Source organism: Protomyctophum parallelum (assembly GCF_964188405.1).
Source record: "Protomyctophum parallelum genome assembly, chromosome: 5".
Classification (NCBI taxonomy): Eukaryota; Metazoa; Chordata; class Actinopteri; order Myctophiformes; family Myctophidae; genus Protomyctophum; species Protomyctophum parallelum.
Window position 1 is genome coordinate 20,670,779 of NC_139702.1, and position 20,543 is coordinate 20,691,321.

At 41.4% G+C, this 20,543-nt stretch overlaps 2 protein-coding genes across 5 annotated transcripts; both read left to right on the forward strand.

The window, feature by feature from the left end:
• The first annotated feature begins 210 nt into the window (after positions 1–210).
• Positions 211–7,141, forward strand: scrn2 (secernin 2). 3 transcript variants are annotated; one of them, XM_083765147.1, is made up of 9 exons: positions 211–354; positions 1,122–1,292; positions 1,788–1,969; positions 3,317–3,516; positions 4,101–4,316; positions 4,469–4,634; positions 4,898–5,078; positions 6,125–6,281; positions 6,634–7,141. In XM_083765147.1, the coding sequence occupies exons 2-8, from the start codon at positions 1,131–1,133 to the stop codon at positions 6,275–6,277; spliced, it is 1,260 nt and encodes a 419-aa protein (XP_083621273.1). In that variant the 5' UTR covers positions 211–354; positions 1,122–1,130; the 3' UTR covers positions 6,278–6,281; positions 6,634–7,141. The 3 variants fall into 3 exon arrangements, with proteins under 3 accessions (XP_083621273.1, XP_083621274.1, XP_083621275.1); XM_083765148.1 differs by lacking the exon at positions 6,634–7,141 and adding an exon at positions 5,461–5,515 and having other exon boundaries at positions 6,125–6,194; XM_083765149.1 differs by lacking the exon at positions 6,634–7,141 and having other exon boundaries at positions 4,898–5,104; positions 6,125–6,244.
• Positions 7,142–9,772: 2,631 nt separating this feature from the next.
• On the forward strand, positions 9,773–15,452 carry LOC310858785 (uncharacterized protein). Of its 2 annotated transcripts, none has more exons than XM_083765046.1 (5): positions 9,773–9,952; positions 11,061–11,868; positions 12,010–12,111; positions 12,391–12,492; positions 12,928–15,452. In XM_083765046.1, exons 2-5 carry the CDS (start codon positions 11,101–11,103, stop codon positions 14,104–14,106), a joined length of 2,151 nt encoding a protein of 716 aa, XP_083621172.1. In that variant the 5' UTR covers positions 9,773–9,952; positions 11,061–11,100; the 3' UTR covers positions 14,107–15,452. The 2 variants fall into 2 exon arrangements, with proteins under 2 accessions (XP_083621172.1, XP_083621173.1); XM_083765047.1 differs by lacking the exon at positions 9,773–9,952 and adding an exon at positions 10,425–10,569.
• The last annotated feature ends 5,091 nt before the right edge of the window (positions 15,453–20,543 follow it).

Genomic DNA, 20,543 nt, shown 5'->3' on the forward strand with positions numbered 1-20,543 from the left:
ACATCTTTTTGTTCTGCCCTGGGTTAAACCAACATGTGTATATTTATTTACTGTAGACCTACAGTTTCTGTATCAGGTTCTATGGGACTGGGTTAAAACAACCTGTGTTCTATGTATTTACTGTACAGTAGGCTACATCTTTACACATGGTCTATGCTCTCTAGACTCTGAGACTGCATGGGTTGTTAACCATGTGTTCTATTTCCAGACAGTGATTTGCAATGGGCAGACGAGACGAGACCTTTAAGTACAGACCAGAGTGGATGGATCACAGTGGGTCACGTGATACAGTACTAGCGCTACAACCTGCCTTCTCCCAGCTAGCTGTCCGGTCCGTGTGTTGCGATTGAAAAGGTAACATTTTCTCCGCCAGGTTTGAGGATTATAATTTAGTTGTAGTTGTCACAGTAGCCCTATTGCTCACACTTTTATAGAGCCAAACGCCCCATGCATTGACAATAAATGGCACGCGTGCTTTCTTTCGTTCTCCAAAAAGGAAACGATCAGACTATCGACTGTAGGCCTGAATTCATAATTCAATTGATTGAAACACGTCGTAGTAGAATCAATGCCAGCAATTATTTCATATTTGACTGCATTATTCCTTCCGCAATGAACAGAAAACAATATCGATGGCAAGAATGATATGACAAGGACCTGTGTCGAGTCGGATTTGTGAAGATTACAGTCAATAAAGTGCTCTGCACAAGACTCAGACTGCTTCCTAATCCCTGTGTGAAAGGGTTGGGCAGTGACTGACTGACAGTGCACCGGTTCAATCTGACTTTTCCCCAAACGGTGAAGATTTGAAGCATGAATGAATGGAGATGAGTCATTCTGATTTGTATAACCAAACCTGGCTGTAGACTATATGTATGCTGGGTGTCATACGTGGTTTTAGATGCAAGCCCACACTTAACAAATTACAGAATGTTGCCATTGTGTAACTTTATTTATTTGTGTCATTATAAAACGTGCGTGGTTTGGCCGATATATAATCAAAGAGCAAACAAAGTCACATCACATGTATCATTATAATGTATGCCTGTTAAGATTATTTTTAATTAAAAAAAGTGAATAGATACATTTTCTAGCCTACTCTGGAATTCTATTTTGTTCAGTTCTCTAGGATGGCAGAGCCCCCCCTGTCATGTGACTGTTTTGTGTCCTTGCCACCTGGCTCTCGTGATGATCATGTCATTTTTGGGAAAAACTCTGATCGTCCCAGGGATGAGGTTCAGGAGGTGGTGTACCTCCCCGCTGCCTCTCACCCGACAGGCTCCGTGGTGGAGGTAGGCAGGCTAAACTCTATATTAGCTCATAGCTGTCAACCCTTGCAACACAGTTGCTAATCTATGCTACTTCATGGATGTTATATCAAATTGTAATTGTATCTGGACTGGTATCTATATGGTAAATGTGAAAATTGTATAGCTATATCACAACTCATTCATGCTAATAATTTGTTCAGTGGTATACTGATGGCATGGATTGAGTATGTTTTAATAGAAAGGTTTATTTTGCTACACTGACATTGTGGGACGGTGGACCTATTTGTTGTCAATTAACTTAAACAATCAAATATGAGACATAGACTATTTTGTACAAGCTGAAGCTGGTCGTCAACCAATACACATTACAGTCTACTAGGTATTATATCCACATTTAGGTATAAAATACCGTATAGCACTTGAAAATATAAAATACATGTGCTCTTTGACATCATTCATTTTAAATTTTTACTGCTACAAATCTTTCTCTTTTTCTCTCTCACTCTCTCTGTGTAGTGCACATACATTCAGATCCCTCAGGTAGAGCACACCCATGCGGTGGTCCTCAGTAGGCCTTCCTGGTTATGGGGTGCTGAGATGGGAGCCAGTGACCATGGGGTCTGCATTGGGAATGAGGCTGTGTGGACCCGTGAGCCTGTCACGCCTGGGGAGGCTCTGTTGGGCATGGACCTAGTCCGGTAAGTATTGAACAATGGAGAGAAAAGTTTTTACTTAAGTACAAGTATCAATACTGCAATTTAGAAATATGCTCTGTTATTAAAAATCTGGTATTCAAAATTATTGTTCTAAAGCAAATCAATTATCAAAATTTAATACTTAAAAAAATCTTTATTGAGAGACTATATCAATGGCTAGGATGCAATTCCTTTGTTCTTATTCTTTGCATGCTTTATTTTTATTTTTATGATCAGTACTTTATTTTAGATTTTTTACAAACACATAAAACAGAAAACCTACAATACAAACACAAGCAACAACAGCAGAGTACGTATTCACAATCAAATTAAAATGTGAAAATTTTTACAGTATTTACACGACCAAACGCAGCATCATCAACCGTATCATAATGTGTAGTAATACAATAAACAATCAAGAGGGCATTGCCTGACCATGGATCACACCAAGGGACCTGCAACATGACTGAGGAACACGTCCCACTTCAGATCATATTTATCCAACTGATTATTCATCTTAAAGGATAACCTCTCCAAAGCAGCCACAATACCGAGCTGAGTGAACCATACATGTGCTGGAGGTAAAACCTCAGACTTCCATTCCTTTTTGCATGCTTTTTATAATGTTGTGTCAGAGCTGTTTTCTTGTTTGTTTTTATGTTTATATTATGTATGTGTGTTACATATATATATATATATATATATATATATATATATATATATACTTAAAGTTCCGAAAGTAAAAGTACCATACTTATTATTGAGAATGTCCCGTTTCACAAGTTATATAATTTATAAAAACTCTTTTGAAAACAGCCAAAGTTTAAATGGGCTGAAGTTTACAGTGAAGTTTTCACATTATTGTAGCGGAGTAAAAGTACAATATTTGTCTCTGAGATGGAGTAGAAGTAAAAGTATTGAAAATTGGAAAAGTACTTCAACTTGTACTTGACTGAATCCTGAATCCTGGTCTGTTTCCAAAAATATATAAAATCCATCCATTTGATTGGCTAATTGATGGCTTTTCTGCAGAGGGTTCTGTAATTCTGTTTAGTTAATCATATCAATTATTCTCAGTCAATGAAATGAGTCAGACAAAATGTTATCCCTGGATGATGTCCAAGCTATAAATCACTGTCTTCATTCCAGTAATGTTTCCTATCAGGTGCAAGCTCATGACATTTTATTAGCAACCCCTTGATGGGAAAATGTAGCTTCTTTAATATGTAGTCACAATCCTTCCTCCATAAAACATCCAGAGGAAAAGTGCAGTGCTAAACATGACAGCGTTTTGGCACCAGCTTGTCCTGTTCCTGTTCAATATAAACAAGCATGTCTCATAATTGGCAGCTTGGGACTGGAACGTGGAGACAGTGCATGGGAGGCGGTGACAGTGATCACTGACCTCATGGAGCAGTATGGCCAAGGAGGACCTTGTAGAGAGGATCCTGAACCATTCAGCTACCACAACACATATCTCCTGGTGGACCGCAATGAGGCCTGGGTTCTGGAAACTGCTGGCAGGCTCTGGGTGGCACAGAAAGTCACAGGTGAATTTTGTGTTAAAGCTGCAATCCACAACTTTCATGTTCTGACAACTGACGGGAAATACACGATTTCATAGTAAATGCGAATCTATTGACAGTATGGAAAATATGAACAGTCTATACACAGTAGATAATGGGAAATGCAAATGAGACAGGCCTATTATGCTAGTTTGACGGGCCGGGCCAGCCCAGTTAGTGCCCAGTTATGGCCGCAGGCCAGGTGAGAACTCTATTCCTCGCCTCCACCACCACCTCCACACCATCCATTTTAGCACCAACGATGGAGCTGGCCCTCTTCACCAGCTTGTTCAATCTGTTAATGTCCATTGTGTTGATGTTACCCACGCATGTTTTATGATAAATGCTTTTGTGATGTATTCCCATGCTTTTGTTCTTGATTATTGTAAATCGCTCTGGATTAAGAGCGTCTGCTAAATGCCTAAATTGTAAATTGTAAATTGTAGATGATATGTACAGAACTGAGGCTTAGGCCATTCTAGTACTTGAAGTCTTGAGTTTTGTATAGAAAAGTTGACTTCATGTTCATTGGGATTTCTACACAGAATGTAACTACTTGTTTCTCTCAGAGGGTGTGAAAAACATCTCCAATCAACTGACCATCGGCACTGAGATCACAGTAGAGCACTCAGAGCTGCGGTCTGTGGCCCAGGCCCATGGCTGGTGGGATGGAGTGGGACAATTCAACTTTTCTCAGGTATTCAGCCCAGAGAATCCCCCCGCAAGAATGGAACTGGCCAAGCAGCGATACAGTGGAGGCACAGAGCTTCTCCAAAAACATGATGGTGAGGGGGACACAGCAACACCTCACAGGATCAGGATGCAACAGAGAATGTTTATGCCCAATTACGGAATATGTAATTTATTTATTTTTTTCTGTGAATGACACAGCCATACGACAAAGTATAAGTTAGGCCTTACCTTGTTTTATCTACAGGCTCAGTGACAGCAGAAGTAATGATGTCCATTCTAAGGGACAAGCCCAGTGGCATTTGCATGGATTCAGAAGGTTTCTGCACCACTGGCAGCATGGTGTCCATCCTGCCAAGGGACCCAAGCCTGCCCTGCATTCACTTCCTCACTGGGACCCCTAACCCTTCCAGGTTTGTCACTGGCCCAGTCCTAAATACACACTTCAACTTTCTTAGTCTGCTGTATCTAAGTCCTATTTGGACTACAAGGACTGGACAGACACCAAAAGCTGGATATAGGAGGGGCTAGTGTCCCTTAAAAAACAAAATGGTGGCATATGGAGTTATATGCCATGGTTTCTGCCCAACAACAAGGTTTATTTTATTTTATTTTTAATGTCTGTGTTCGTGCCTGTATGTCCTGGTTACCTTGTTGTCCCCTTGTGTTTCTGTAGGTCTATATTCAAGCCTTTTGTCTTCACTGACTGTATCACCCCAGTTTCGAGGGTTGTCTCCCCACAGTATGGACCTGACGACCCAGTCAGGATGCAGCCTCGCTTTCAGAAAAAGGTGGAGCGCCGACATGACCTTTACAAGGCCCATCAGGTCGCTCATAACACTATGAAGACCAACCCAGTGAGTACTGTTGAAAGACTTGCATAGTAAGTCTGATTAACTCTGAAGAGTGTACAATTGGAAGTTAAAGGACGACATCATCACCCATTTTCAACCTATCTTTGTATAATTGATCCTCAGGAATGCTCATGATAAATTGGTTATTTTCTACTCGATCTATGAATCTTAAAAAACAACTGACAGATTACAACTTGTCCAAAATGCGACAGCCAGAGTTTAAACTAAAACTAAGATTTATTACTCCAGTTTTAGCTTCACTGCATTGGCTTCCAGTTGTTTTTAGGATTGATTTTAAAATTATTTTACTTGTTTATAAAGCTCTCAATGGTCTCGCACCTTCTTACCTACATGACTGCCTGCCTGTCCCAAACCGCCCCCTCAGGTCTTCCACTGCTGGCCTGCTCGCTGTGCCTAAAAAATGCCAACTATAAAACACGGTGAAGCTTTTTATTGACCTTTTAAATTCCTTGTTATTCATGTCCTCACTGTATTGCATCACTGCTATTGTTTAATGCCTTGCTTTTCTTTTTCTTTTTTCTCCATTGCTCTGTAAAGCATTTTGAGCTGCATTTCATGTCATGGTGCTATACAAATATTATTTTTTTAAATTATTATTAAGATAGACACCCGCCTACCAGCGACATAGGCCGTTTCTTTTTTTTCTTTTCAAACGAGATGTAGATTAAAAAATAAATAAAAACGAGAACGATGACTTCTATTATAGCATGCTAACTGTCCAGGTATAGAAAACCTGCAGTTTCTACTAAATTGGATTCCCCATCGATCGTCACTGGTAGGCGGGTTTCTGAACTATTCACAGCCCTCCTATGAGACAGACTGAGTTGGCAAAAATGGTACCATATTATAAATTACTGAGGAGGACCAATTATATGAATAAACGTTGATAATGGGTGATGTCCTTTAAGGGTTAATTTTGTTGCACAATTCGAACGCTCTTCTGAGTTAAATTAACACTATTTTAATGTGTGGCATGATCTTTGTTTCTCTGCTTTCTATCTCTCTGACCCACGTCCTGTGTCCTTCAGGAAGAGGGTTTAGCTGTCTATGAAATCCTAAGAGAGCTGGAGGTACAGTGTCTGAGTGAAATTTCAGCCATGCTGAACGGAGAGATATCAGGGGATGAACTGGGCGACTTGTTCTTCGACTGTGTGGACACAGAGATAAAGTTTTACCAGTGAGAAGGTAAGCAGACATTCTCTTTTGTGTACCTTTATGTGAGTATCACATGGATGTGTGCATGCGTGCGTCCGTGAGTGTGTGTGTGCGTGCGTGCGTGCTGTTGTAGCTGGTAGGTGCGAGTGAGTGCATGTGAGCACTTTCTGCCAATTTCTGCCAGTCTGTATGTTGATACCTTCTTGTTCGTTCATTTGTTTAAAATATTTGAAATATGTTGAAAACGTTTGCTTATAGTTATACTGATATGCCCAAAATATTAACACCAGGTTCAAAGTAGTGGTAACATATTGCCCGAATGTTATGCCAGACTGTTGGTCATTTTTCAACATCTGCTGTATTAAATTGTCTTTTGTTACAGTGCCCCCAAGTGGAGATCCCTAGTGCTCTCAGACGGCCCTGGGACTGGCTCCTTGTTCCCTGTTTGAGCAGTCTCCCTCTCACAAAACACACAACCCTGACGTCATCATTCCATCATTAACACAGACTAAATGTCTCAACCATTGTTTCTCTCTCTCTCTCTTTAATTCTTTTCATTTCAAAGACCCCTTTAACTGTTACAGACCTGTAAGAGTACTTTTGGAACCCCCTCAAGGAGCCCTGAGTGGAGAACCACTGGTCTAAACGCTCCACGTGATTGGAGCATATTATCATCAGTATCTCTCCGGGGAGCAATGACTGCACCTCATTAGTGAGTGAATGTAATGCTGTAGATTACACAGGCGTATATGTAGAGCTGAATATGACATTGCACAAATATTGTAAGTACAGTATGGTATTTTGTTTAACATGCTATTTATGTTGCCAGTGAATGGGCTCATTCTATGGACACCCCTAGGGGAGAGATTTAATAAAGATTGTACTCAGTTGTGTGTTATGCTTTTTTAACATTATGTATAGTTTTTAGTTAAATTGCATAACAATGAAAGCATTTGAGGTGATGAATACCGTGGCGCTGTTTATTCCCCCAAAATCTTAAAACTCAAAGAAAATACTGTCAAACTGTTTGTCAACTAAGTATATTACTATTATGTAATGTATGCGTAAAACTATCTTGCTGCTTAAACACTTAAATCCCAGCATAAATTTTGTGGGGCAAAACCGAAGATATTTAACGTAGAGTGAAAAGTCACTAATAGCATAGAGCCCAGGAGCCAGTATAATGTCACTAATAGCATAGTGCCCAGGAGCCAGTATAATGTCACTAATAGCATAGAGCCCAGACTCAGAGGACTATGGTATGGGGTGGTTAATATTTATTTTAGTAGCAAGAACATGGTAAAACGTAGTCCGTCGCCAACTATGAAATAAACTTGCGCGTGTGCGTGTGTGTGTGTGTGTGAGAGAGAGAGAGACAGTGAGTGTGTGTGTAGAAATAATTATTAACAGATTGGAGAATTACAGTACATTTCAAGCACAACTCAATACAAAACTGTTAACTGTGGACGACACCATAAAGCGTTACACTTGTTTACAATAGGGTCCACCATGTTCAATTCATCATAACAAAATTTAGAGATTTTACAATAGGGTCCACCATGTTCAATTCATCATAACAAAATTTTGAGATTTTATACACTTCTATATTGAAAAACAGGAAATCATCATAGAGGAAGTAAAAAGGGATTGGTGGGAGAATCAGATTTTATGGGGACCAGTTTCGAATTGCAGCTGTCCGTAGGTGCCCTTTGAGAGGGCATTTGAAGGTGTCAAGAGAGATGTTGGTAGGGCGTTGTTTTTTTGGTAGGAGCGAAAATAATTTAGTCCCTTGTTTGTGCCGAATCTGGGTTAATGGTTTGTTGACCTCCTCTGGTGTTATGGGTGTGGACTTCGTTGACATTAAGGAAGTATTTAGACACATGGGTATCTTGGTGGTGTATCGAATCTTGTGGACGAGTCACGAGACCAATTGCAAGAAAGATGCTTTACTCTGTCGTCGACCCTAAACCATTCCAGCCTATATTAAAGTGGGCAGGGGTGAGGTGGGTCCGGGGAATGAGGCCAAGTAGTAGCCTGACCAGTTTGTTTTGAGAAGTCTGGAGCCTTGTTTTAAGGGCCTTTGAGGTGCTGTGGTACCAAGAGGTGCATGCATAATCAAAGAACCTTGTAGTGGGTGACAATATTATCACACGAAAAGATGAAATTACCTACCTAGGTTCCATCCTGGAGGCCAATCTTTCCGGTGATAAAATGGCCACCAACGTAATCAAAAAGCTCAATCAAAGAACAAGATTCCTTTACAGGATCTCCTCACTGGTCAACAAAAACACCTTGAAGACCTTAACAGGAGCCCTCGTACAAGGTTTCTTTGACTATGCATCCACCTCTTGGTACCACAGCACCTCAAAGGCCCTTAAAACAAGGCTCCAGACCTCCCAAAACAAACTGGTCAGGCTCCTTCTTGGCCTCACCCCCCGAACCGACCTCACCCCTGCCCACTTTGACAGGCTGGGATGGCTTAGGGTCGATGACAGAGTACATCATCTTGCAATGGGTCTGGTCCACAAGATTCAATACACCACCAAGATACCCATGTACCTGTCTAAATACTTCCTTAATGTTAACGAAGTCCACACACACAACACCAGAGGGAGTGCAACAAACCATGTAGGCCTACAACCCAGATTCGGCACAAACATGGGACTAAATTATTTTCGCTCCTATGCCACCAAAATGTGGAACGCCCTACCAACAGTCATTAAGACATGTGAATCCCTTGACTCCTTCAAAACCGCTTTCAAAGGGCACCTACGGATGGCTGCAATTCGAAACTGGCCTCTGTAAAATCCGAATCCCCCCACGCCCCCTTTCCCCTCACTGTATATGTATTCTTTTCCCTTTTTGCTTCCTATATGATGAATTCCTGTTCTGTTCTTTAACTACATAGAAAAGTGTCTATTTGTATGTCTCTAAATGTTTTGATGAATTGAACAATGTGGACCCTGTTGTAAACAAGTGTAATGCTTAATTGGGTCGTCCACTCACAGTTAACAGTCTTTGTATTGAGTTTGTGCTTGAAATGTACTGTAATTCTACAAACTGTTAATAAATATTTCAATCAATCAATCAATCAATCAAAACGAGGGCTCCTGTAAGGTTCTTCAGGGTGTTCTTGTTGGCCAGTGAGGAGATCCTACATAGAGAGACTATATATGTTGTTTATTAACTAGAAATAAAAAGACATTTCGATGAATAGTGAGTGTGACTACTTCACATGCTTGGCGTTTAAGCCTCCGTCCAGTGGGTGGAGGTAGTGCAACTCATGTCAGACACTCAGAAGTCCAAACAGTCAGCAAAGAGATCTCTTTGCAGTCAGTAAACTGACGGCGTCGACGTCGAGTCGATTAAACCCATAGAGTATATATACTCTAAGATTAAACCTCGCGTCACCACTCACCAGCTAGTCTAGAGTCTATACTGTATGTGGTCACCAGACTTTCAGAAAGCCTGGTGACGCGAGGTTAGACTTTCAGTAGACGACAGAATTTTTGGGATCGCAAACAAGCAAAGCAACTAGCTCACTGTCACCCCGGTCCCGCGCGAGCGCCACATAACGTTTTTAAAGGCGGTTTATTTGTATCCAAAAAAGTCATTTCACAAAACAAGAATTCCATCATTGTTTTCTTGTAGTAAACGCATGCATTTGTAAATTGCTATGACGATCGGAAGCAGCAGAGAAGGTAACTTCATTCTACAACAGCTAAGTGCACGTTGATGCTATGCTAGCCCCGATACGTTCCCTCAGTCTCTACGCTCATTCTGTAGCTCCGAATGAGCGTAGGGACTGAGGGAACGTATCGGGGCTAAATGCTATGCTAGGTTAACGTTAACGTTGTGTAGCCTGGATCTGCACAAACGCAAATAAAAACGACGTATCTTTTTTAAATCATAGATTTTACATTTATTTCAAGAGAGCTAGTGGTAACACATACCACCATTCATTAACTAAGCAACAGTAGCCACCACTAAGATAAATGAGTTGAATTGCTAAGGTTAACTTAGGCTTTTCGCTCGGGCCGAGCCAGTGAGTGATCCTCTAGTAGTCTAGTTGAAAAACGAGTATTATTCCAATCTAATCAATGGAGACAAGTTATTGTCACCAACACCAAGACAACACCTTGCTTGTAGTGTTCAATATGGACACCCTTCATCTCCTAGACTCCTGATGAAAATGCATTTGCAGCAGATCATGATATCAATTTGATCCTATCAGGAGAGAGAACTCATACAGGATATTGAGGTTAAACAAGTGGAAAAAAAATTTGCAAACTGGAACTAGAACACTGATTTGAAGCTGGTGGGTTGGTCACTTGATTTAAAGAGTGGGCATTCTCCTGATCCCAAGCACTGGCAATTGCATTGCAATGAGAATATAGAGCTTCAACATTTAACTTTTGTTTAAACCAAATATATTTCTTACACTTCCTGCATAGTACTTGCTCTGTTATGGGCCTTATGTATGTTGGTAATATTGGTGTAAAACTGATAGGAGCGTGCTGAGGGAACATGGCACTTACCCCAAACAGATCTGCCTTCGAAAACAATGAAATAGGATTGTGTTCTTTGCATTATATACATTTTAAATCAGTCATTAGTTTAAACTTGTGTTTTGTTGAACATTTTTGACATAGTAAATAGCTTTGCAAAGTTGGCATGGACCCAAAGACATTATTTTGCTTAGTAAATGTGGTATGGGGTGCAATGCATCGAGGAGTAATTGAATTTTGTTTTTGTGAGATTGGCCAAGTGTAGTAGTGTAATTGTTTTTGTTTTTTATTTTTGTTGCAGTACACCTTTGAAAAACACCCAGCCAGGCCCACTTGAGAGAATGAACTCAAGGGAATCAACGTATTACCGAAATCCCCAGTATGAAGATGAAGACACAAGACATGAGGATTATTATGATGACGGATGGGAAGAAAGACAAGAACATAACCATGATACACAAAGGGATACACACTGGTATGGTGGAGAGGTACCGAGTAGTATGGAGAGGTCCGGAGGAGATGGGGAGCACAGTGACACCCCTAGGAGACAGGTGTTCATTGAAAAATCGTCGAACAGCGACCAGACTAGAAGAAGCCCATTGAAGAGGCACAGTGACAGTCTTGGTAGCATTTCCCCTGTAAAATACATGGACAGGGAATATCCAAGATTCAAGGAGATGGACGAGGAATTTGTGCGAAAACAGAGACAGCTTCAAATGATCGAGGAAGAGATTGCCCGCAAGAAATCGGCCATCAAATTCTTGTCTTCTGAGACCGAGCGATGCCTTTCTGAAAAGAAACGACGGAGGTTTACAGAGGATGTTGACGATTTCAAATATGGGCAATCACCAGATGATTCTGAATACAGGCAATCATCTAATCATATGTACAGGGAAAATGATTTCCCATGTAGACAACCACCTAGGGATAATTTATCCTACAAGAAAACATCTAGGGATTCATCACACAGGAACCAACCTGAAGATTTCACATACAACCAACCATCTGATGATTCCACATACAGAGAATCACCTGCACACTACAAAGAGAGACATTTTCAAGACTGCAGCAATGATGAAGAGACACAATCTACCCAGTTCTCTTCAACGGTATTGTGACAAGTGGTTTATGTCTTCACCTTTGTTTATTTAATTTCCAGATCCATTTGTATTGTGGGATTAACTCAGAAGTTTGATTTTAAAGTTAAAACATTTCCTAATTTGTATCACTATTCTTCCATTTTTAATCAGGTCGATGCCATACCCCGGGAGAGAGACTACAGTCCTTCCTCAGACTATGGGGATCATCGGAAAAATAGTTTGAGACATGAAAGGAATACATCTTATGAACAGGTAAGCTCTTCTTTGACAAGATGCTCATTGATGTTTAATGCATTATGTATCTATCCACATCTTTGCAGTGGCATAATTTTACCAATTATTTTCAAGGTTATTGTGACGATTGATTCAAACTGGTTTGTTTAATTATTGCAAACTTTTAATTTATTTATTTCCAACTGCATTTGTATTATGCTTAGGTTGGATGAACTCAAGTGTGATTTTAAAAGTTTAAACTTCATTTCCTTTTTTGTTTATTCAACATTGCAACATTCTTCAATTTATTTTCATCAGGTTGATGCCATACCCCGAGAGAGAGATTACAGTCCTTCCTCAGACTATGAAGATCATCATCGAAATAGATTGAGATATGAAAGGAATACATCTTATGAACAGGTAGGCTTATTCTACGAGATCCTTTTATGAATGATATTTATCTCTACTCACATCCACGTCTGTGCAGATAATGGTTGCTTAAGTCTGTTCTCTTGCCCCTCTCTCTTTCACAGTCCATATTTCGGCATAATCATTAGCAAAGCCTATTTGCACATGTTCATATTTCGGCATATCTGCATGCCGTTGCCGGAGTAATTCACGTGCAAATGTCCAGTCCATAAATGGGTATATCTGCGCACCCTCCACAGACAGACACTGGCCGCCTGCCCACCACATTTTGAACTTTATATAGTAGATACATTGCAGTGCATGCACATTTGTTAAGATGGGGCAATCTCTGCTCATGGCGATATGTCAAAATTAGACTAGTATTGTGACTATTGTCCTTTAATGTGTGATTGATTGCTTATTTATGTTTATTATTTTTCATTTCAGGCTTTTGAGGATGAGCTTGATGTCACCGGCGAAGGTCCTGGTCTTGGTGAAAGGCCAGCACAGGAGCACAATGCAGCTGAAAAGGGTTTTGAACGTTTCCTTGGTTTGCTTAACAAAGGAGTGAATGTTGACAAGCTCATCAAGATTGTTAGTCAGTCTACTGTTGCAGCTGATGGCCCGACATGTCCTCAGACTCCTCGCCTGAATGCTGAGAAGCCTTTGTGGTCTGACAGGACAACTAGTCGACAGGAGCGACAGCCAGATAAGCTTGCCTGGAGTGAGAGTCGGGGATCCCCAGTTCCCCAAAAGGGGAACGGGAGCAGTCAACTGCCCCGTCAAAACTCATCCTACAGAAGTTTTCAAAAAGGCTCTCAGTCTGATGAGATCTCTCTGAACAAGAGTAGTGTAGAAGGCAATCTTGTTCGCTCTAGAGCGATGTCTCCCCAATTGGTGGAAAATATTCTTGTTAGACCTGTAGATGAGCAGAAGAGCAGGCAAATGCAGGATCTATTGCAGGTCATTGGTATGGATCTAGGGTTTGAAGAGCTGGGCCAAATGTCAAGTCGAATTCAGGAGCGGTTGTATGGAAAGAAGGATGACTTTGAGAAAAGCGATAGTGACCTGAGGAGGGACAGAAGAGTGTCTTCTCGTCATCATAGCAGATCCTTGTCATCAAGCAGATCTAGTTATGGTCCTCAGAAAAAGGAGTCAATAGAGATTCCAAAAGAGGCAAAGCCTTCCTACTTTGTATCCAAACCGCCTGGGATGCCACCTTACGATATGTCTAAGCCACCTCCTACGCTTGTGATGCCAGTTTACAACGATATGTCTAAACCACCTCCTACGCCAGCTTACCCTCCACCTCCGTTCTTTCCATATACATATTCAACAGCCACCCCTGCCATGCCTCCTACCTGGGGAATCAGATTTGGAATGCCGCCTCCTGTCCCTTTCGTTCCTGGATACCCCCCTTGTCCAAGTGTATCGACTTTAAACACCTACCAAGCACCATCTAGCCAAGTGAACACATCATACCAACCTAGTCCTACTATAACTCGTCAGCTCATTCATTTGAGTTGTCCAACTCAAAATCAAAACACGATTCAGCCTCGACCGAAAAAAACACCGGCAATGTCAAGGCCTCGCTTTTTGCAAAATGTAGAAACAAAAACAGACTAGAGGCTACTACTGATACAGAAAAGCATCTCATGGAAATGTATTGCAAGTACCGTTAAACTTTTAAAATGTTCCCACCAGACAAACAATTAAGCAACTATTGTCAGAAGAGAATTGAGTCATGGTTGCTACCTGAACAGGAACAAATGGACTGACTTCCAGGATGTTTGGAAGTGCCTTTTGAGGCAGGACCAAATCATGGATTCATATGACCTCATTTTTATCACAAGATGTAAAGGCTTTGAGGGGAATCACCTGTGCTGAAGCAGTTTATGGTAAACAAAGGAAATAGAATCTGACTAAACTATACACACTTAGCTAATAACCTAGTGCACTGGTTTGACCGAGTTCCACACAGGCAGTATTGAAATATCCCTTAAGCACTGAGATGACCAAGTATTGTGAGCAGCGAAGGTGGCGTTCTGATGTGGGTATGTCTGTTTCTTTACACCCCATGTGACCAAAGTGCTTTTGATCAATGTTTTTCATTTTCTCATTGCCAATTACGCCATTTCATTGCACCCACTACTAATTGAAGGTGTACTTAGGCAACCACGTTTCCTCCACTACTAGGGTTGCAAATTGTCGATTAATTAATGAATTGATATCCTTATCTATCGATTAACTGGTTAGTTGATAAGTGTTTTTTTTTTAATTTTTATCTAAGAATCTTCATTTACCTCCCCTGTCTAACATCAAAATAAACATTTTGCTGATATACAGAAATAATACAAAAGGCATATTATAGCCATTAATCAATTTTATATTTGACCATTTGAGTTACAGGGCCAGGCAATGGCATCTTTTGAGGCATAAAATTAAATGAAAAGTGCATGGTCACACTGTCACATCACATGCAAAAGCAGAGATGTTTCTGTGGCTACCAAGGTGGTTGAGACTTAACCTGCGTGCGTTCCTCTACCGCGTGCAGACAGCATTACATTCACAGAAAATTGCTGAATTTTCAGTTCATTAATTGTTTTGTCGATTTTTGATTAATTAACATCCCTATCCACACATAGTCACCAGCCACTTTTCAGTTTTCAGTGAAGACAGTGAAGTTTCACCAGGCTTAATACACGTGGAGGAACAGTAGCACTCCTAGTGCTTCTCCGTGCAGAATTCCCACCCACAAACATGGTCAAATGTGTGTTTGGAGCACTTGGCCAAGCTGGAGACACGGTGGAGGAAAACAACTCGGTCTCTACAATGGTGTTCAGGTACTTTTCCCCCTGCACCACAGAGGGCTGATATATTGTTGCCGATTAATTGTCATGTAAATATTTGCGATTAGAAATTGTTTATTTGGCTTTGAACAGTGGAATATAAATAAAACATACATTTCCGTTTGCCTTTTCGTCATTGTAAACAAAAATGTGACATAACTTAAATATACAAAGAAATTACTGACTTGTACCCATAATCAAATTGGTGGAAATCTATGCATCATGGTGCAGTTGAGCTTAAATTTCTAATTAATTTGTACATAGTAATGGTGACAATTGTTACTAGTATAGAAAAAGAATTGCAAGTGATTGTGACAGGCCTAGTGCCACGAGATGTCCTAAACAAAGTGGTTTTAACTGACTGACTGGCCTAGACTAGTCTTGTGTTCTCGTAGCCCCATACCTCTCCCTACCTTGATATTGTATCTCTAGAGCTACAGTATGAGGGGGGGGCTAGTGTTCTAGCTGGTGCTAAAAAGAGAAAAAATTAATACTCTGCAGCATGCAGTGTGCACATCAAACTGTTGCCCACAACGGTATGTGGCAACAGTATTGAATTTGACTGTATTAGAGATATTGTACGTAGGCCTATGTTTAGTCCTGATTCCATTGACGGACCTTGATCATGTGGTTGCTAAGTACAACAGTGCTTGAACACCTAGACAACCCTGTTGTAAGTGGGGAGTGTTGTTTGGGAATATGTTTTAAATCATCTTTGCACCATGGGACGTACTACCCTTTTCTTTTTAAGATTTGTTTTTAGCATTTTATGCTTTGTTTCAGAGTGGTCAGTCAGTGTAGGAAACCAACCATGGGCAAGAAGAGACATGCAAGATAAGACTGGTCAGATTCGAACACGGGTCCTCATACTCACTATGTATATATTCATATAATATGGTCTGAGCCACCAGCCAACTATTACAGTCTAATCAGTGGAAAGGGAATTGGGCTCTCATCAGTGTCATCACTGGATCCTTTAAAATGATACAATACCAGTGGTTGATTATTTCATAGAAAAATTGTAAAGGGCAGTTTTGTAATAAAAGCTAAAATTATTTTACATGGCTAAATTGAGTCCCTTTACTCTATCAGGGAAATTAAATGTTTAGTAGTATATGTTTTGCTGTCTGGCAGAAACCTTGCATCTCCATATTTCAATATTTTGGTTTTTCGTAAATTAACACCCTTGAATCAGAATCAGAATCAAACTTTATTGTCACATCACATTACAGGTAACATGAGTGAAATTCTTGTTTGTGCATGCTCATCATTGCAGTTAAAAGAAAGAAAGTGCATAGTACATGACTAATCTACATGGTACAATATGTATGCATATAAAAAATAAATAAGGTGATGTAGCCTATGTGTATATACAGAGTAGTCTCTACTAAAGGAGACCAATCCGTTCAGTCTGTGTCTGCGTCACCAATCCTAGCTCTTGTTCAGCAGTCTACTTGTGGACAAGTAGAAACTGTTCAAGAGTCTGGTGGTGCTGCTCTTGATACTCATGTAGCGTTTGCCCGGCCGTGGGCGTGGAAGTGGTTTGAACAGGCTATGGCTGGGGTGATGGATATCCCTGATAATGCTCTCAGCCTTAGCCACACAACGTCTCTCGTGTATTTCCTGGAGTGGGGAAAGCTCCCCTCCCACGATGCGCTGTGCTGTTCGCACCACTCTCTGCAGTCTTTTCTGTTCTGCAGCGGTGCAATTTCCGAACCAGGCAGTGGTGCCGCTCGTCAGAACACTCTCGATGGTGCTCTTGTAGAACGCTCTGAGGATGCGGGGGCTCACTCTGAATTTCTTCAGGCGCCTCAGGCAGTAGAGCCGTTGTTGGGCTTTTTTCACCACTGTGGTTGTGTGTGTGGCCCACTTCAGGTCCCTCGAGATGTTTATCCCGAGGAACTTGAAGTCGCTGACCTGCTCCACTGCAGCACCATTGATGACAATGGGCGCGTGCTCTCTCTCTGGTCTCCTGAAGTCCACGATCAGCTCCTTGGTTTTGCTGACGTTTAGAGCCAGGCTGTTCTCGTGGCACCACTGTGTCAGCGTTCCAACCTCTGCTCTGTAGGCCGTCTCGTCATCGTCGTCGATCAGGCCCATCACTGTTGTGTCGTCCGCATATTTGATCACGACGTTGGAGCTGTGCGTGGCTGTACAGTCGTGTGTGTACAGTGAGTAGAGTAGAGGGCTCAGCACGCAGCCCTGGGGGGCTCCAGTGTTGAGGGTCAGGGGGTCCGACGTGATGTTGCCCATCCTCACCACCTGACGACGGCCGGACAGAAAGTCAAGTATCCAGCTGCACATGGACGAGTGCAGGCCTAGGTCCTTGAGCTTTGTGTCCAGTCTGGTTGGGATGATCGTGTTAAAAGCAGAACTGTAGTCCACAAAAAGCATCCGTACGCATCTGTTCTTCCCCCTCTTGTCCAGGTGGGAGAGTGCAGAGTGTACGGCCAAGGCAACTGCATTGTCAGTTGATCGATTTTGACGATAAGCAAATTGCCATGGATCCAGCGTGGCAGGCAGTACGGAGCAGATGTAGTCTCTCACCAGTCTCTCAAAACACTTACTGACAATCGGTGTCAGAGCGACCGGTCTCCAGTCATTAAGGCACGTCACCTTAGAGTGCTTGGGAATCGGGACCACGATAGAGGATTTAAAGCCGGAGGGGACCACAGCTTGGGAGAGGGAGAGGTTGAAAATATCCGTGAATATTCCCGCCAGCTGGGCTGCACAGACCTTGAGCACACGGCCGGGGATGCAATCCGGGCCTGCTGCTTTGCGGGTGTTAATCCGTCCGCCTCCGAGATGATGAGAGGGCTGGTCTCCACAGATGGTGCAGGCAGTGGCTGTACTGTACGTCCAGTCTCGAACCGGGCATAGAAGGTGCTAAGCTCGCCAGGAAGGGAGGCAGAGGGGGTCTCTGCAGATCTGGCTCTCCCTCTGTAGTCCGTAATAGTATGCAGCCCCTGCCATGTAGTCCTCACGTCCCCGCTCTCAAACTGGGCCTCCAGCTTGGTGGTGTAGTCCTTCTTGGCCTTCCTGATGGTTCTCAGGAGTGCCGCACGGGTGTCCCCCAGATTCCCAGATCTGAAGGCGATGTTGCGTGCATGGAGAGCAGCTCGTACCTCGCTGTTAATCCACGGTTTCTCATTGGGGAAAATCCGAACTGACTTTTTTGGAACAATGTCCTTGTAGTGAACATATTGCATAATAATGCATTTCAAATATCTTTGAAATAGTAATGAAAAAGAAACTGTTTTGGACAAAAGGTTTAAACCTGACGGCAATGATATGCATGTGTGTGTGTGTGTGTGTGTGTGTGTGTGTGTGTGTGTGTGTGTGTGTGTGTGTGTGTGTGTGTGTGTGTGTGAGAGTACTCAAACACACACATGGGTTCAAATGGTAACTTAAAATTATAATATTGCAGCCAGCTTGCTTTTGGGGATTATTGAACCTTGACCACCAGGTCAAAATTTGTGTCAGATCCTAGATACATTGACCTGTGACACAGTTTAAAATGTCTCAATTAAAGAGCAGGGAGACAAAATACAACCACCCCAATTGTATAATATATTGTATTAACATACTCTACCATAAAGATCTGGTAAAATTATGCTGTATTCATAAAAACGTATTAACATTGTATTAACGGATACAGTGATATCCAGCAGCATATTAATCAGGCCCACCTTTAGTTATTGTAACATGAAAGTTATGAACATAATGCTGCATTGCTAATGCTACAATACAATAATATGCTTTTACGGTACATTTGGTAGGCCTACTGTAATTATATTTTGAACACTTTTATATGAGCTCGTCTGTGTGTGTGCGTGCGTGCGAGAGAAAGAGATTTGTTTTTCAAAACAAATAAGACACAGGCTACTCCGCCCAGATGGTGGCAACCTAGGCCTGTTTGCGCCTTCCGCTTTGCGCCGCAGAAAAAGAATAGATGGGACGATGTGTTGGCTAACTTTGCTAACATTTACATTAGCTAGCCTCTTACTCACGTCACGTTAAACTTCCATGTACATTGTCCTTTTTTTTGTTAATGTGCAAGCATTAATTTGTAACAGTTAATGTTATTGTTTTACTAGTGTCACCAGTGGCAGTGATGTGAAGTGGATAAATCATATGTTTCGTCGTTGACTGAAGAGGGGCTCGTCTGGACTGGACAGTTAAAAATAGGTAAAAACCATGTCGGTCAATTTGTCTATTTGTACGTCTCTAAATGTTTTGATGAATTGAACAAGGTGGACCCTCTTGTAAACAAGTGTAATTCTTAATTGGGTCGTCCACTCATAGTTAACAATCTTTGTATTTAGTTTGTGCTTGAAATGTACTGTAATTCTGCAAACTGTTAATACATTATTTAAATCAATAAAAAAAAGCTATGAAAAAAGGTCTATGTTCTGATAGCTCTGGTCCATAGCTCTAATGCCTTCATTAGGGCACTTATAGGGCTATCATGGACCAGACAGAGCTATATGTTCTGATAATCATGGTAATCACTGAGTGTGAGACTGGTGAGTGTCAGTAACAGCCGGCCGGGTGTCTTTCTACTACAAAATGCATTTTCATTGGGGTCGGTCGACATCCCATTAACGAGTTGGTAGGGGTAGTGAAGTTGGGGAACTATACGTGGGCATAGGGGGTGTCATGATGAAAATATATGCATCAGCATATTGGAACTGTACGATTATGAAATTAAAGCTGATAAATGGGTTCTATCTCCTGATTGGATGAAATAGGCAACCCTCCTGAAAATGTATTTTTGTTTATTAAGGGTTGGGGTCGGGGAGAGAACCACTCTAATGATTATACTATCACAATAGAGCTCCCAACTTTTTAACCAAAAAACGTTTTGTTTTAACGAAAAAAATATATTCCTCTAATGTAATTTAAGTCATTGTAATAACTAGGTAAAAATGCAGTCTCTGTCACTGTCTTCTAATCTAGCTAACCAGTAATCTAGCTAACTAGTGTGTATTCTCACTAGCCTTGTATTTTCCCTTTAAACCCTATAGCAAGATCTTTTGCTTGTCAGTGAGACATTGTGGAGACCAGATAGACATAACAAGAACTACAAATACATCAATGTCTTTAGTCTACTCTAAATGCCAACTTGTTGTCAGTTTGGGATATCACGTGTGTCACACATGTGTGTATTACTACTGTATAAGGGAGGGAGGAGAAGGCCCTGATGTAAGTTTG